The sequence below is a fragment of the Rhamphochromis longiceps genome, linkage group LG20, assembly GCF_057381845.1.
Source record: "Rhamphochromis longiceps isolate RC_006_pf linkage group LG20, R_longiceps_female_GT1.1, whole genome shotgun sequence".
Lineage (NCBI taxonomy): Eukaryota > Metazoa > Chordata > Actinopteri > Cichliformes > Cichlidae > Rhamphochromis > Rhamphochromis longiceps.
Window position 1 is genome coordinate 37,611,347 of NC_140576.1, and position 16,653 is coordinate 37,627,999.

A 16,653-nucleotide genomic window follows, 5' to 3' on the forward strand; every position below is an offset into this window, starting at 1 on the left:
ATTACTGTTCAACATCTTGAACACAAAATTTGCATCACAGGGGCATCAAAAGTATGTAAAACTGTGTCCTCAGATTCCCAGAACACGGGATGAAAGCAACTTTAACACTTTGACTGGAAAAACTGAAGAAATGTGCATAAATACTAAATAGATATCCTTAGAATACATTTATTCTGAGTGTATTTTGACTTTATTTTGTTTAGGTTGAAGATTTTCTTTTATCGTGTTTTTCTTTTTTGCTCGTTTATATTCTTAGATGTCTCGTCACCTTTTGCAAATAACTGAGATGCTCAAAACTACAAAAGTCAACTGGAACAACTGCATTAGGCCAGATCTTAGGGATATTGACACTGATGCTAAAATCCTCAAAGATCTTTTTGAGGAAGAAAATCTCCCTGAAGTCTCACTACAAGCTAAAAGGCCAGAAGAGACAGCTGCTGCAAGTCGTGCAATACTAGGAATGGAGGAATGCAAAGCTAACACATTTGTTTGATAAGCTTAAAGAGTTTCCTTCCTGTTTTATGACAAAAATGAAAACTGGTATCAAAGGTCATCTATTGTGAAATAGAATAGAAAAGACTACTGTGAATGAGCCGCTCTTAGGAGCTCAGTGAATTCCATCATAGGATGCCACCAGTCGGGAAATTTCCTCGCTACTAAATTTTCAACTGTCAGTTGTTGGTGGTATTATAACACAGTGGTGGTGCCAAACTTCAGAGCCTTCAGATTAGTGAGAACAATGTGTAGAGAGCTTCATGAAATTGGTTTCCATGGTGGAGCAGCTGCAACCAAGCTTTACTTCACCAAACCCGGTTTAAAGCGTCTGATGCAAAGATGTAAAGCATGCCACCACTGCCCAGGGTTAAAGTCTTCTCTGGGGCTTTACATTTCTGCAAAGAGTCCCTAAAACAAAGTTCCACAGAAACTTCCAGTGCTACTTATTGATGGAAATCCTTATTTCCAGGAAGCAACAAAGAAGCTGCAAAATACTGCAAAAAATATGTAATGTTTTATAACAGCTGAAGAAGGCAAAGTAATAGTTTACATCAGAACACACACCAACACACACCATGATCAACCTGAGTGAACACAGTCAGATGAGACTTTTGCCTCTTTTCTGGGTTTGTACTTCCTCCATCAAACTGCATCAATGCAAGGATGTTTCTATTGCCTGAACTGCTTTCTCAGAAGTTAGAAGACAAGAGAAAAGAACAAGAATCGTGGATGATCAAACTGTCTTTGTGTTCCCCTGCTTTGGTTTTTGACCTTCTTCCTCTGTCTGTTGTGAATGAAGCTCAAAGTTAGTCGTCTAAGGAGCTTGGAAAGAAAAGCGTCTGGACTTCTTTAAGTTGCTTGAAGACGTTTCACCTCTCATCCGAGGAGCTTCTTCAGTTCTAGGGTCCAATGGTGGAGAGACCCAGATTTAAGCCCGTGGGAGTGGGAGGGACACTGGACCCCCTAATGCTCCTCCTTAGACTACGATGACCTGGATGACTGAGAACCTTCACAGACATGGTAAGTTTTGCCTTTATTTTTTGTGTCATCCTTTTTAAACCACAGCCAATGCAAATGAATAACAAGCTACACAAAAACACTGGATCACTTCTTTATTATCTCCTCAAACAGTTGTATAAGCATCAACATTCTCACACATAATCTTTATTTAAAAGTTGAGTAAAGCATAAAACAGAAATGCAGCTGATTCAGTCTGATTCAAAGAGCATCTAATGTTTGCACAGACAGGCCGTTTCCATTGCTTAATCACTTCTGCTCACTTTGTTGCAACAATCAGTCACGACTTTAAAATAAAGACTTTGGTTGAAAAGATACATAAAGTTGAATATTCGAAATCAATAACTCAAGCAAAAAGAAAACAGCAAAAGAAAAAAAATACATTAAACGATGACCTACCACCACATTTTCATCAAAGCAGTCTGAGCTGACAGATGCTGCAAAAAATATTATAATTACAGAGCGTCCTATCACCAAATCCCCAACAAACCTGCTGTAGCTTCAAGTCTAAGTGTTAAAAGGTATGACTAAAATCTGAAACTAGGTAAAGCCTTACTCAGTAATCACAACATTTTTTATAGTTTTCTATTCATAAAGTTCTCTGAAATAAGATTTGTATGATTTGCTTTATTTGAGTTTTTCACACAAAGTACAGAATAATATGATAATATTTCACAATAGAGCCTGAAACTTTCAGACGATGCTCTTCCTCTTCGTTTCCTCGTCATCCTTTTGGAAGACCGATCCATCTGACTGCTTCCTCCAGCTCAGTTTGATGTCTCCCTGTACTCCCTGCTCCTTCAGCTTCTGTTTGATCTGAGACACACAAAAAAGTACTTTCTTGAATAACACTCACTCAGTCCATCACTCAGTCTTTCATAGTCAGCTTAATCCTATAGCTCATGCTTAGCTTTTAATGAAAAATGACCAACATTGTAATTTGACTTCGGCAGTTCAGTGTTATGAACTCCAGAGGAAAAGTAGTTTAATAAAGTTCAAGAGATTAGAGGTGAAAGATATGAAACATGATCTAAAGTTTCATCACATTAAAAAAATCCCTTATTTCTGTTTTTTGTTGTGGCTTTCAGACTCCGGTTCCTATTTTTAGATCGCTTTTCACAGTACTCGAAGGATTGCTCACCACAGCTTCATCTGCCAGGATGAAACAGACTGAGACTCATGGCTCTTACATATAGTCTAACTGAGAACTCAAAACCTGACTCAGCCTAAGGTACATGAGCTGAAGGAGCCAAGGACAGAACCAGGGTCCTTCCTTAGAATTAGATTAGATTCAAATGCAGGAATCATCACATTGCTTTAAGCTTATATTCAGAAAAGTATATTGTTACAGTTTTGTGTTGAAGCAGATACAGTTGGTTAGCATTAGTATGTGTCTGTACACATCACCAGTACAGACCTGTGTTAGACTTAGTGAGATCTTGGACAGACTCTTTGTTGTTTATTAATAAGTATACCTTAAAATGTGTCATGACTTGCCTGGTTCAGCATGGCTTCCATCACATCAGGGTGGGTCAGATCAGGACTGGAGTTTATCAGATTCACTTTCACCACTTGCTTGTAAACAGGCGCTTTGCAATAACCAAGAAGAAAAATAGTTACATAGTTATTACTGCATAAGAAACAGGAACAACTGCTTACAATGAAACAAATCTGAGTGCAATTTGTGCAATGCAGGAAATGTCAAATAACGTATGACCCAAGAGTCTGTGTACAACAATGGTAGATCTTCCCTTTACAGAACGGGGCACAAAGCAAACCATCAGATTATGATTATCTGCTCATTGATTGGGTTAACAGAACTTTTAATTGTGTCAGATTACTAATCGTGTCATACATCTTAAGCTAAAAACGTCTTTGTTTATATGAATGCGTTTTGTAAATTGTGGCTGACAGCAGCAGGATCAGAGGCCAGACTTTCTGAAACATGGCTTACCAATGTAGCAAACAAATTCTTTCATGGAGTCACAGGTCCAGTCCTCCCATTTTGCATTTAGTAAAAAGTTTGCTGCCACACAAGACTCGTGTCCCATCAGATTGTTAGGTTCAATAATTGTCCAATATCCTAATGAGGAGTTACTTCCATTTGTCCACTTCCAGGAATCTCTGAAAAGGCCAATCCACACCTTCACCCCTGCAGGTACCACCTCATCTATCTTCTGGTTCTCTGGCATGTTCCTCACACTGGCCAGGTCTGTGTAATGAAGTCTGCAGTAGGTCTGGGCCTCCGTCCACGTCATGAGATTGTCAATGTAGACAAATGTCATAGTCGACCCTGAAAACAGACCATACTCGAGTGCTGTGTACAACCGTAAATGCATTTTTAAGTGTGAAGAGTCAGGCTGTTGTTGAAACGTCAATAAAAGTTCGTCAACAAAAATTAAAAATATGAGCTGCTTTGTTGAAAATCCTCACCTCTGTTATCAGAGCAGACGAATCTGTAGAAACTCTCACAAGGATAATCAAACCACAGTCCATCAAGCATCAGTACGCAGAATTCTTTACTCATTACGTTGTCTGGTTGCCAAGGTGACCAGTTTCTGAACTCAGCCTCACTGGTTTCTGACATCGACCACCTCCAGCCATTGATGTCATCATACAGCCCGATCCAGGCTCGCTGAAAGCACCAACGGATTTGTTTCATTAGACATAATATCTATGAGTTAAGCTGTCAGATTGTCAGTAAGAAACTCGGTCTCAGGGCAGAACATCTCATTTTGGTATTTCATTACAAAATTGTGTAATTGAGTTTTTAAAATTTACTGAGATTTTATCAGGTTCACTAAAATAATTATTTGCTTGTAAATTTTAAATTCTTTGATGTGTACAAGCAAAAAAGATTTAAGCAGACGGATCCTAACCCTAACCCTGGATGGGATGCTACTGACCTAGCGGTTGTCAGCTATGTCTCCCTGCTTCTCTCCACAGCTGCCTGGTTCCACGTGAGTCTGGTCACCTTTGTCTGACCCACTCTCTCACACGTTCACTTAATATTCTGATTTTATTTGACTACACTTCGTGATATATTTATCTTTCAATCACATTTATCAGGCATTAACATTGATTTTTATGGAGTCAGAATTAAGTCTTCAGCAGTTCTGGGTGTAAGTGGTCACAACCTTTTTTTCCTTTTTACACCACACGTCCCAAATTCATTAGTTGATAAATAATAATTTTTTAGTAAACATCATGGAGTATGAGATGGTGGGGTTTTATTTTAGCAGATTTATTTTACACAATTCTTAAAACAGCAGTGAATCTAGTGTCAATGACTGCAGACGGAGAGGATGTTACATGTAAAACATAACCACACTGAAACAGAAAGCAGTGAAAATCTACTGAAATAAAAAAAAAAAATCAATATAGTTCAGTATGTTTAAAGTTAAATAATTAGTTGGCAAGTTTCCAGAGGAAAAAAAAAATTGAGTTTACATAGGCGTTCTCCATGATGCTCATTTTGCTCACGTCCACCATGTCGTTCAGCGTCTGCACATCCTGCATGTCGTCTACAGCAGCCAGGTCTGTGTATTTGTCCCTGCAGTAACTCAGCGCTTCAGTCCAGTTCTTCAGCTCATAAACAAACTGGTAGTGATGTTTGGAGGTGACGGCACACAGGCCTGTAAAAACAGCATATAAGCAAGTATTTGGATTAAATGTGGTCTTAACATTTTAGCTTCACTGTTACATTACATTTCTGTATAATTATTGTTTGGTGTAATTATTAAAGAAAAGCAAAATATTGAAAAAAATGCATTTTTGTGATTTGAGAAAAACTGTGAAAGGGAGACTTTTTTATGACTACATTGAAGTGGCTTTATTATCATTTCAGCCGTGTGCAGTGGTACAGTACACAGTGAAACGAGACAACGTTCCTCCAAGACAATCACAGTCAACACAGGACCACATAAAGTGCAAAAAACAGTGCAACACCAGACAGAACACAACGATACAGACACAAGATGGTGTAACAATGACAGTGGGTTATGCAAAAAGTAAGTATAATAATAATAATGTAAAAATATTACATTTAATAGAAAATTCGAAGAATCAGACAACTTGCCTGTTGCGGCTATGATGAACAGAACTTTCTCCATCCCTGGATGTTTCGTGCTTTGTCCTTTAGTCTGTTGATATTCAGCAGCTGAAATGACTTTTTTATATTTGTCTCCATGCAAAATGAATATGCAAGGTATTTCCAAGAGCACTATGAATACATGAAAGCTATGAATGTATGAGTATGTGCAGAGGTCAATTCAAAACAAGTCAAATCATTTTCATTTACATTCTTTATTTTGCATGAGGGGGGAAACAAATCCGCCTCTAAACTTTTCAACTAGAAACACTTTTATGACACTTCATCAAAATATGATATTCATAGTCACTCTTACATGTACTGACATTTTATTTGTCCACTCCACTACACACACACACACACACACACACACACACACACACACACACACACACACTAAAAACTAATAACACTAAAAGCACATCTTGAGCCAAACTCGTGGGGACGGTCCCCACAGGTATAGTAGCATCTTCACATACCTGCACTTTTAAACAGCTTCAGTCTTTCTACTTGTACATGATGTTGATTCATGGATAATATCCAAATCCATGCAGAGCCATAAATCAAGCTGTGTGAAGCACTAGCTAGAGCCAGTGAGTGGAACCAAAGGCAAAACCAGAAATGGGCCACACCCAAAAACATTGGTTTGCTGTAAGGTGAAAAGGCTCTTTGTAGTCATAGTTACAATAGCAAAACATGGCAGTGGTGAGGTAACATAACAACGAACTGACATCCATCATGACGGATTCAACAATCAGGCAAAGTGTGGCCTGCTGTTCTTTGGATGTTGTCCTGGCTTCTGTTGTGATCTACTTGAAGTACTTCAGGATTATTTTTGGCAGGCCAGTCCTGGGAAGGTTCACCACTACTCCAAGTTTTCTCAATTTCTGTTTTTTGTTTTTGGACATATTCAGCCTACTTTACTTTTACTTTGTCAAACAGACTCTATTTGAGTTACACTCAACAAAAATATAAACGCAACACCTTTGTTACTGCTCCCATTCCCCATGGGATGGACGTAGAGACCTAAAATTCATTCCAGATACACAATATAACCATCCCTCCCAAACAGTGGTCACAAATCAGTCCAAATGTGTGGTAGTGGGCACATCTGCTATATTGAGATAATCCATCCCACCTCACAGGTGTGCCACATCAGGATGCTGATCTGACATCATGAGTAGTGCACAGGTGTACCTCAGACTGCCCACAACAAAAGGCCACCCTGGAATGTGCAGTTTTTTGCGCTATTGTGGGTCTGGGGACCCAGAACCGGTCAGTATCTGGTGTGACCACCATTTGCCTCATGCAGTGCAACACATCGTCGCATGGAGTCTATCAGATTGTCAATTGTGGCCTGTGGAATGTTGGTCCACTCCACTTCAATGGCTGTGCGAGGTTGTTGGATATTCGTGGGAACTGATACACGCTGTCGTATACGCCGGTCAAGCACATCCCGAACATGCTCAATGGGTGACATGTCCGGTGAGTATGCTGGCCATGCAAGAACTGGGACATTCTCAGCTGCCATCTGCCCTGAACAATGTGAACCATGATTCATCCGTGAAGCGCACACCTCTCCAACGTGCCAGACGCCATCGAATGTGAGCATTTGCCCACACAAGTCTGTTACGGCGACGAGCTGGAGTCAGGTCAAGACCCCGATGAGGATGACGGGCATGCAGTTGAGCGTCCCTGAGACGGTTTCTGACAGTTTGTGCAGAAATTGTTTGGTTGTGCAAACCAATTGTTCCAGCAGCTGTCTGGGTGGCTGGTCTCAGACGATCTTGGAGGTGAACCTGCTGGATGTGGAGGTCCTGGGCTGGTGTGGTTACACGAGGTCTGCGGTTGTGAGGCCGGTTGGATGTGCTGCCATATTCTCTGAAACGCCTGTGGAGACGGCTTATGGTTGAGAAATGAACATTCAATGCACGGGCGACAGATCTGGTTGACATTCCTGCTGTCAGCATGCCAATTTCACGCTCCCTCATTGCTTGTGGCATCTGTGGCATTTTGCTGTGAGACAAAACTGCACATTCCAGGGTGGCCTTTTGTTGTGGGCAGTCTGAGGTACACCTGTGCACTACTCATGATGTCAGATCAGCATCCTGATGTGGCACACCTGTGAGGTGGGATGGATTATCTCAATATAGCAGATGTGCCCACTACCACACATTTGGACTGATTTGTGACCACTGTTTGGGAGGGATGGTTATATTGTGTATCTGGAATGAATTTTAGGTCTCTACGTCCATCCCATGGGGAATGGGAGCAGTAACAAAGGTGTTGCGTTTATATTTTTGTTGAGTGTACATTTTTTTCAACTGGCCTTACTTACAGTAATCAGTAAGTGAAGTGCCAGTCAGCAGATGGTTGCTGGTGTATTTTAATAAGATTTTTGTATATTCAGCACTTGTATATTAACTGTCAGCATGTAAAACTGATTCAAAATTGTGAAATAACGAAAGTGAGCTTATTTTGTCCAGTGAGGTCCCTCCCTACTGTAATGTTAACTGGAAGAGGTTGTGGAAGTTTAATGAACTCCCAGGAAACTTCCTTTATTTTGTTTATGACTTGCAGTTTGTGTGTGTGTGTGTGTGTTTGTGCTTACCCCTGCACTCTTTGTTGGCGATTGTTGAAAACCACAAAAGTTTACATCAACGCAGAAAAACAATAAAAATCTTTTAAATACGCTTCAAACTTGTCGCTTGCTTTTATTCCTCTTGAATAAATTACACACAGATCATATGGATTTACTCATATGAGAGAATTGAAATGATTTTGTGTGTGTGTACCTAAAATGTGCAAATGCACACAGAACAGACAGGAAGAGGAAGTAAATGTTAAATTAAAGCAGCATCAGCTCCCGATTGATCAGACACAGGGACAAGCGACTGACAGGTTGAAGTTTGGATCACTTTGACAATGAAGCTCCTGCATGCTGTGATCTTCTTCTTATCAGGTGAGATCTGATGACCTTTGTATTGCTGTTGCTGTGTGTGTTTTTTTAATTAATCTTTTTATAATATTGATGCTAGCTTCTACACAGGGCGCAGAGGTGCTTGGTTGTGTTCCTGAATTTTTTTGACTTGGCTGATATACTGTGGGATGCAAAAGTTTGGGCAACCTTGTTAATAGTCATTATTTTCCTGTATAAATCGTTGGTTGTTACAATAAAAAAAGTCAGTTAAATATGTGATATAAGAGACACACACAGTGATATTTGAGAGGTGAAATGAAGTTTATTGGATTTACAGAAAGTGTGCAATAATTGTTTAAGCAAAATCAGGCAGGTGCATAAATTTAGGCAACACAAATGGAATCAATATTTAGTAGATCCACCTTCTGCAGAAATGACTGTCACGGCGGGGTGCGCCGGTGTGAGGAAAGAGGTAGACCCAGATGCAGACACGGTGGAGACAAAACGTAGTTTCAAAAACAAAGCGAGCCTTTATTGGCTGATTGCAGAAGAAAAACAAGGAACTAGGGAAACTAAGGAGGCTATGAACACTGTGTTAACAAAAAGGCTGTGACACTCAGTGAAAAACTATGACAAACTATTAACACTGAGTAAACTAGAAAACACAGAGAAACAATGGAGTAAACCTATGAAAACTGTGGTGAGGTTAACAGACGATCTGACACTGACTGAGTGGAACACACAGACTAAATACACATAAGGAATGATCAAAGGAAGTAGAATCACATGGGGAAAACAGCAGACAACAATTAACATAATGACAGGACATGTGAAACTAAACATAACACAAAACTCTTTCAAAATAAAACAGGAAACATAAGGAGATCCAGACATGACTTGAACTTGACAAATAAAGAAAACTTGGACATGAAACATGGCAGAATGTAACCAGATAAACCAAAATGAAACTAGACTAAAAAGAATAACAAAACACCAAGAAACTCAGAATACTGGGTCACATGACCCAGGGCCATGACAATGACAGCCTCTAAGCGCTTCCTGTAGGTTCCAATGAGAGTCTGGATTGTGGTTGAAGGTATTTTGGACCGTTCCTCTTTACAGAACATCTCTAGTTCATTCAGGTTTGATGGCGTCCGAGCATGGACAGCTCTCTTTAACTCACACCACACTACAACTGCAGCTCTCCTCCACCAGTGTGTGAATGTGTGTGTGAATGTGTGTGTGAATGGGTGGATGACTGGGTGTGTAAAGCGCTTTGGGGTCCCTAGGGGGGACTAGTAAAAGCGCTATACAAATACAGGCCATTTACCATTAAGGCCTGGGGACTGAGATGGCCGTTCCAGTACGTTGTACTTGTTCCTCTGCATGAATGCCTTAGTGGATTTAAAGCAGTGTTTCGGGTCATTATCTTGTTGAAATGGTAAATGGCCTGTATTTATATAGTGCTTTACTAGTCCCTAAGGACCCCAAAGCGCTTTACACATCCAGTCATCCACCCATTCACACACTGGTGATGGCAGCTACATTGTAGCCACAGCCACCCTGGGGCGCACTGACAGAGGCTGGTTTTCAGACCCCCGCTCTTTCACTACTCAGGTTAAACATGATATACAAGTCCCTCGGGTAACTTAAATGTAATTGTTCGCCTTTTTCAGTGGTTTAATTGTTCCGGAGTAAATCGGTTTGGCTGAGATCAAAGTTATTAGATTATTAGATTAAATAAAACTTTATTAATCCATCGGGTGGGTTCCTCCGGGATTTTCACACAGCTGAATAAACGTTAAACTGAAAACTGTGAGAAAAAGTGTGAGACGGTCGAGAATTTACGCCAGTGTCCTGTTATATTTTAGATAGCAAGGAGCAGATGGCCGAGTTTATTAAACTCCACCAAGACAGCGGTGACGCTGATCTGAAGGCTAGACCGTCCCATTTCACAGCCTCGTACCTCCGGCCTTCTCGGCCTTTGAAGGACCCGGCCCACGTAGACCGCGAAGGCTGGGTCCTCCGAAGGATGCAGCCGACGTTTTGGGACACAGCCCTAGAGTGTTACTACTCCTGTCTATGATAGCAATAACCTAGGTGTTGAAGCAATCGAACCACTGCTCCAGTGGCCATAGCAAAGTAAGCTGAAACCCCTTATAATACTGTTAAGTTTTGAAACTGTGTATCAGCCACCAAGTCCAAATGTAATTGCTGGAGTGTTTCAAAGCAGAGTCCAAGTATGTAAACAAACAAACAAACACAAAAAGATGATGTAGTTCAATAAGGACTACTGGTATAACTGAATTATTGAATGAGAACAGACAGAAGGCTACGAATAGATAACAAAACTCCCCGTCTCCGTGCAACAGGTATTACGTCATTAGCCAACGGGTAGAGGTCAATGAGGTTGCCTCCTTATTTATCAAAGAAAAATAAAATTATTGAGTTAAATGAAAGTAATAATCAGCATTTCGGTACCATAGCATTCAGACTATATCGCTACACTCGGAGGGGAAAAGCAACGTCTTACGTGGATCCCGACTGCGCCTCTATACCTGTATGGAATGTTTGGTACCTGCATTTGGTGTCATTGTTTTATTTGTAATAATTCTTCATGGGGCTTCCGGAGCCTTTGGGAGCCTCTCAATGTACTGTTGAGCCTCGTCCACAGAGCTGAAAAACTTTCTGGCGCCGCTGGCCTGCGTTATGCGAAGCTGTGCTGGGAAGAGGAGAGCCGGCCTCTTTTCCCAATAACTCACAGAGAAGGTTGGAAAAGAAGTGAGTGGGGCGCCCACTTTCAGTGTCTTCAGGCAGTCCAAGGACGCGGATGTTCTGACGCCTATGACTCTCCAGGTCGGTGACTTTGTTCTTTAGCTGGTTGTTGTCTTTGCGAAGAGCGGCACACGTGCTTTCAAGGTCAGCGACTCGTTGGCTGAGGTCTTCAGTTGCAAGCTCCAAGGACAAAACTCTCTCGGCCTGTTCCTCTTGGGCTTGTCGTACCTGGTCCAGTTTTGAATCGAGGGTGTTAAATGAGGTCTTAAATTCAGACACCAACTCATCTCGGTGCTGCTGGAGCAGCGTAGTGATACCCTCCAGTGTTAAGCTAGCGTCCTCCTTTTTGTTTGTTTGGAAAGGATTAAAAGTGTTCAAAACACTAGCAAAGTAGTTACGAGTGTAAGCGACTTAAAGGTGGCAGTTGAAGGGGTGAAACTGGTCAAAGCGGAGTTAAGTTCACCAGAGCAATTCGTTCCTGCGTCTACTCGGGTCGCATGCTGACCGGAAGCTCCCTGTCTTCAGGTCATTTGAGAGTTGTTTTGAGACCCCCATGTTGCTACTCTTCAGAGAAAATTAAAACAGGAGGGAAACTTACAATTGACCCCCTTAAATACTCTTTCTCATTATTGGATTCACCTGTGTATGTAGGTCAAAATGACAACAGTGCCCAAATTTATGCACCTGCCTGATTCTGTTTAATTAATTATTTCACACTGTCTGTAAATCCAATAAACTTCATTTCACTTCTCAAATATCACTGTGTGTGTCTCCTGACATTTTATTATTGTAACAACCAACGATTTATACAGGAAAATAATGACTATTAACAAGGTTGTCCAAACTTTTGCATCCCACTGTAGGTGCTTCAGACCTGCACTAGTTAGCATGCTGTTAGTTTCCCCTGTCAAACCTACGGTCACAGACAGAGGGAGGCAGAGCTGTCTGTTTGGGCTAATTCACCGTTTAGCTGTCACAAGAAACGCACAGCTCGTGACCATGGCGCAGACAAACAGATCACATTTTGTACCCGTTTAACATCTTGTATTGACACTGAGCTGAATCACCTGTTTTCACTGTTTCTCTGTCCAACAGGTACAACTGGGTTTGTCAAAGCCAGGATTTGGGTTGGACCTGAAGGAGGGAATTTATCACTTCATGGTTACTTCACTGTGTCTGGAAACACAAAGTTCTTCTGTAAGGAAAAATGTGAGCGAGCAGAGAACATTCTCATTAAAACAGATGGAACCACAGCTCAGAGCGGCAGATGGAAGGTTGAATACAAAAATGCATCTTCAGGAAGAGGAAAGCTGTCTTTCACCATCACACATATGATCAAGTCTGATTCAGGAATGTACCGGTTTGGTTTGGGTCAATCTTCAGCTCCAGATTCATACTCAGACATTGAGGTCAGAGTTTCCAACGGTGAGTTTCTGTCAAACGTCATTGAATTCATAACTGTGGAATGCCAGGACTGCCAAAATGAATTAATTAAATACATCATTAACCTCTGAAGCCCCAAGCCTACCTGATCTCCTGCCTTTTGCCCCCGTATCAGGGGGGGTTGGGGCTTAAGAGGTTAAATAATTAATTAAATGTGTGAATAATTAATTAATTCAATGTGTCGTGAATATTTTTTTAAATTAATTATTTCCAATTTGAATTAATTATTGCCACATTTCATTAATTATTTAATGGTGTATTTAATTAATTCATTATGGCTCTCCTCCATAATCCACCTGCTCTCATACCTGCATAAACTCTCAGGCTAAATACAGACCTATTTTAACTCAGACATTTTAACTAGTTATTATCTAATTCATAGATTACACTGACTTGAATTCACTGAATACACTGTATTAAAATGAGTTCAACTGATTTTAATTACACTCAAAGCAGACTAGATTATAACACACTTTGGGTAATAACACACTGAAGCTCTGCGTTAGACTAGCACAGGAAATGTCACTAGAGTGTAACAGCTCACAGGAAGTACAGACAGTACTTAATGAGTTTTCATCTATTTTATAGAATTTAATAAAAGCTCTGGATTCTTCCGTGCGCAGACTGAGGGAGAAGAAATCTCATTCCCATGTTCCAATGCTGTCCATGGACAGAGGAAGTTCCTTTGCAAGAATCCGTGTAAAAAAGAAGGAAATATTTTCATTGACACAACTAACGACAAAGCCGAGAATGGCAGGTACAGCATCAAATACACAAAAGGCTCTGCGTTTGGACTGTATGCAGCCATCAGACAGCTGACCAAGTCTGACACGGGACAGTACTGGTGTGGTTACGGCGACCCTTTGTCTCCTGACTCATACGACACTGACGATATTTTTGTCGTGGAGGGTAAGTTTACCAAATCATGAAAAATTTCTTTGTGTATTTATAATTGAATGTGTTTCAAAATCTGTAATTAACCATTTTCACCAAAATCATTATGTTTCTAACACACACACACACACACACACACACACACACACACACACACACACACACACACACACACACACACACACACACACACCATCAATCCTTGAAGAAGTTTCCTAGTTGGATGTCTACAAATGATATTCATCAGAACATTTTGTGTTAGATTTTACCAATAGGATTATTTAATGATTATATTTTCTTATTGTCATATTGGGTATTGATTTTGTATCTGATTGACTGTTTTGTTTATTGTTCACAGCTTCAAAACCTTCTGCCTCCACACCTTCATCGGGTCAAACTGAATCTGCGAGCAGCAGCTGGGGTCGAGGTGGGTTGCAAAGCAGTTGCAGCTTCACAGCATCTGTCGGGAGGTTAAATGAAAATTACATCCTATTGATCTTTATGGCCGTTCGGAGCAGACATGCTCCGTTTTGCGTAACTATTTTTTAAAGCCTGGTAGAACTGCAACCACATAAGCTAGCGTATTATTATTTTTGCATATAAACAGGAGAAAGTGTACTTACATCTTATACATTCAGCTTGTGCTAGTTCACGGTTTCCTTCCACATAAAGCTTTGCAAAAATTGCATGAAAAGCATTTGCAGCAACAAAAACACAATATTCCAGAAACACGCTTTGCCGATCTGACCGTCAGCACGATCTAGCTGATGCCCCAAACCGGAAGTGAGGTCATTTTCACGGAAAATGTTTTTTCCTATAGGGCATTTACAGAGATATGCTGGTGTTTTTAAAATTCATGTTTGAGTTTAAGCCTTTCTGTGTAGTTTCTGGGATGCTTAGAATTCAGATTACACTGTAAGAAATAGTTGATTTTGATGCACATGCTGTTTATTTTGCAAATTTGCATTATAACTTGGCTCTATCTTAAAGGTTTAAAAGACATTTTCCAGTTGGTGAAGGTATGTGTGCTGGCACTGAGGTCAGCTGCCCTTTCAGGTTGTGACCAGCTTTGACTAAAGTAATTAAGATAAACTAATGAGATACTTGGCTTAATTGATTATAGTATTGATTCTGTATTTTGTTTCTATTCAGTACTGTTAACACAATTAACTTGCTGAATCGTACCAGCATTTTCTTTAATTGATTAACTACTTTGCGTTGATTGTTTGCAGCTTCAAACCCTCCTGACTCGACACAACAGACAACAACACAGAGTCACACTTTCACTGCAGGACTCTCCAAACCGTCATCAGACTGTCCAGGCTTCGTCCTGCCTCTGGTTGTGTGTCTGTCCTTGGTTGGAGCTTTACTGTTGTGTGTTGGTCTCCTGCTCTACTACATTAGTAAATTGAAGAGGAAAGCTGTATTAAACATCAGAAACAATGACTACACGGTCATGAAGGTGAGTTTCCTTAAATCATTTTGCTTTTTTAAAAGTTTTATTATGATAATCACAGAAACCAAAGAAAATAAAAATCTGTTTACTGCTTAAATTTTCTGATTGACACGTTTCACTACGTTTTCACCAACAGTGAGCAGTCTGAACAACATCAGCTTCAAAGTCTGATCAGTGTCTGAGAGAATAAACATAATCTGTGTGGAAGCACAAGGACACACGGTCATTTGGATCAAACTGATTCAAGAATATTAAATATGTTCTCGGCTGAAACTTGTTCTTTTATTTTCAGTTGTCTTCTATCAACGATGATTAGACTCCTTCCTCTGCACATGAAGACTCCAAAAGTACCAGGAACAGAACTACCCTGCATTTATAAAGATGAACATGTAAAAGTAATGCTAATGTTGTGTAGCTTAAGAAGTTTAGTCAAAATTTAATTTTCGTGAAAACAAAACAAAAAATCTAATTGAAGTGTGTGCAGCATCTTTGTTTGTCAGTCAGAGCCACCACACTAGTAAAACGTCAACGTGATGTTGGCAAAAATGCCATAAAATCTTAAGGATTCAGTACATTAAATGTCAGCTGTGTTTCCAGAACCACTAAAAACTGCTGTAATCAAACCTATACTGAAAATGGACGATCTTGACAAGACACAAATGAAAAACTACAGGCCGATCTCAAATCTCCCATTTTTAAGTAAGATCATTGAAAAAGCAGTTTCTCAACAGTTCAATTACTTCTTAAAACAGAATAACTGCTATGATGCCTTCCAGTCAGGTTTTAGACAGAACCACAGCACTGAAACCGCTCTGACCAAAGTGTTTAATGACATATGTCTGAATACAGACAGTGGAAAAATGTCAGTCTTAGTTTTACTGGATCTCAGTGCAGCATTCGATACAGTTGACCACAACATATTACTCAAACGACTGGAGAACTGGGCAGGTCTTTCAGGAACTGTACTAAACTGGTTCAAAACATACGTAGAAAACAGGAAATACTTTGTATCAATAGGTAACTTCACATCTGAGCAGACAAGCATCACATGTGGAGTTCCCCAAGGTTCCATCTTGGGACCCCTTCTGTTTAACATTTACATGCTCCCACTGGCACAGATTATAAAGAACAACAAAATAAACTACCACAGCTATGCAGATGACACACAAATATATATCACAATGTCACCAGGAGATCGAGGCCCTGTACAGGCTTGGAACAAACTCCCAGAAAGCCTCAGATCAGCTGAAACACTCAGTTTATTTAAATCCAGGTTGAAGACTCACCTGTTCTCAGCTGTATTTGAATAAAGCACCAAATCCACACTTTTAAGCTTAAATTTCAAAACTTATATTTTAACTACTGATTTTGGTTCTGATTTTATCTACTTTTTGATCAATTTTAAATCATGCTTTTTATTGTTTTTGTTTTTTAATGTCTCTGTAAAGCACTTTGAATCACCTTGTTGTTAAATTGTGCTATACAAATAAACTTGCCTTGCCTTACATTACAAACCAGTGGCTGTTTACATTGTTGGTATGTTCATCTTTTACAAAGATCTGT

General features: G+C 40.1%; 2 protein-coding genes across 2 annotated transcripts; one reads left to right on the forward strand and one right to left on the reverse strand.

The window, feature by feature from the left end:
* Positions 1-2,205: 2,205 nt before the first annotated feature.
* Positions 2,206-5,624, reverse strand: LOC146645904 (putative C-type lectin domain family 20 member A). The gene is made up of 6 exons (XM_085394202.1): positions 5,591-5,624; positions 4,963-5,147; positions 3,946-4,147; positions 3,467-3,805; positions 3,010-3,101; positions 2,206-2,328 (listed from the first exon to the last, which is right to left on the reverse strand). Exons 1-6 carry the CDS (start codon positions 5,622-5,624, stop codon positions 2,206-2,208), a joined length of 975 nt encoding a protein of 324 aa, XP_085250328.1.
* Positions 5,625-8,527: 2,903 nt separating this feature from the next.
* Positions 8,528-15,406, forward strand: LOC146645905 (polymeric immunoglobulin receptor-like). Its single transcript, XM_085394203.1, has 6 exons — positions 8,528-8,564; positions 12,393-12,722; positions 13,329-13,649; positions 13,993-14,061; positions 14,867-15,096; positions 15,383-15,406. The coding sequence occupies exons 1-6, from the start codon at positions 8,528-8,530 to the stop codon at positions 15,404-15,406; spliced, it is 1,011 nt and encodes a 336-aa protein (XP_085250329.1).
* The last annotated feature ends 1,247 nt before the right edge of the window (positions 15,407-16,653 follow it).

Coding starts and splice junctions, on each gene's coding strand:
- LOC146645904 (XM_085394202.1), bottom strand. CDS start 5,624: ATGGAGAAAGTTCTGTTCATCATAGCCGCAACAG. Junction 4,148..4,962: donor GCATCATGGAGAACGCCTAT/GTAAACTCAATT, acceptor TGGTGCTTTCAG/CGAGCCTGGATCGGGCTGTA. Junction 3,806..3,945: donor CGTCTGCTCTGATAACAGAG/GTGAGGATTTTC, acceptor GTCTGTTTTCAG/GGTCGACTATGACATTTGTC.
- LOC146645905 (XM_085394203.1), top strand. CDS start 8,528: ATGAAGCTCCTGCATGCTGTGATCTTCTTCTTATCAG. Junction 13,650..13,992: donor CGATATTTTTGTCGTGGAGG/GTAAGTTTACCA, acceptor TATTGTTCACAG/CTTCAAAACCTTCTGCCTCC. Junction 15,097..15,382: donor ATGACTACACGGTCATGAAG/GTGAGTTTCCTT, acceptor TTTTATTTTCAG/TTGTCTTCTATCAACGATGA.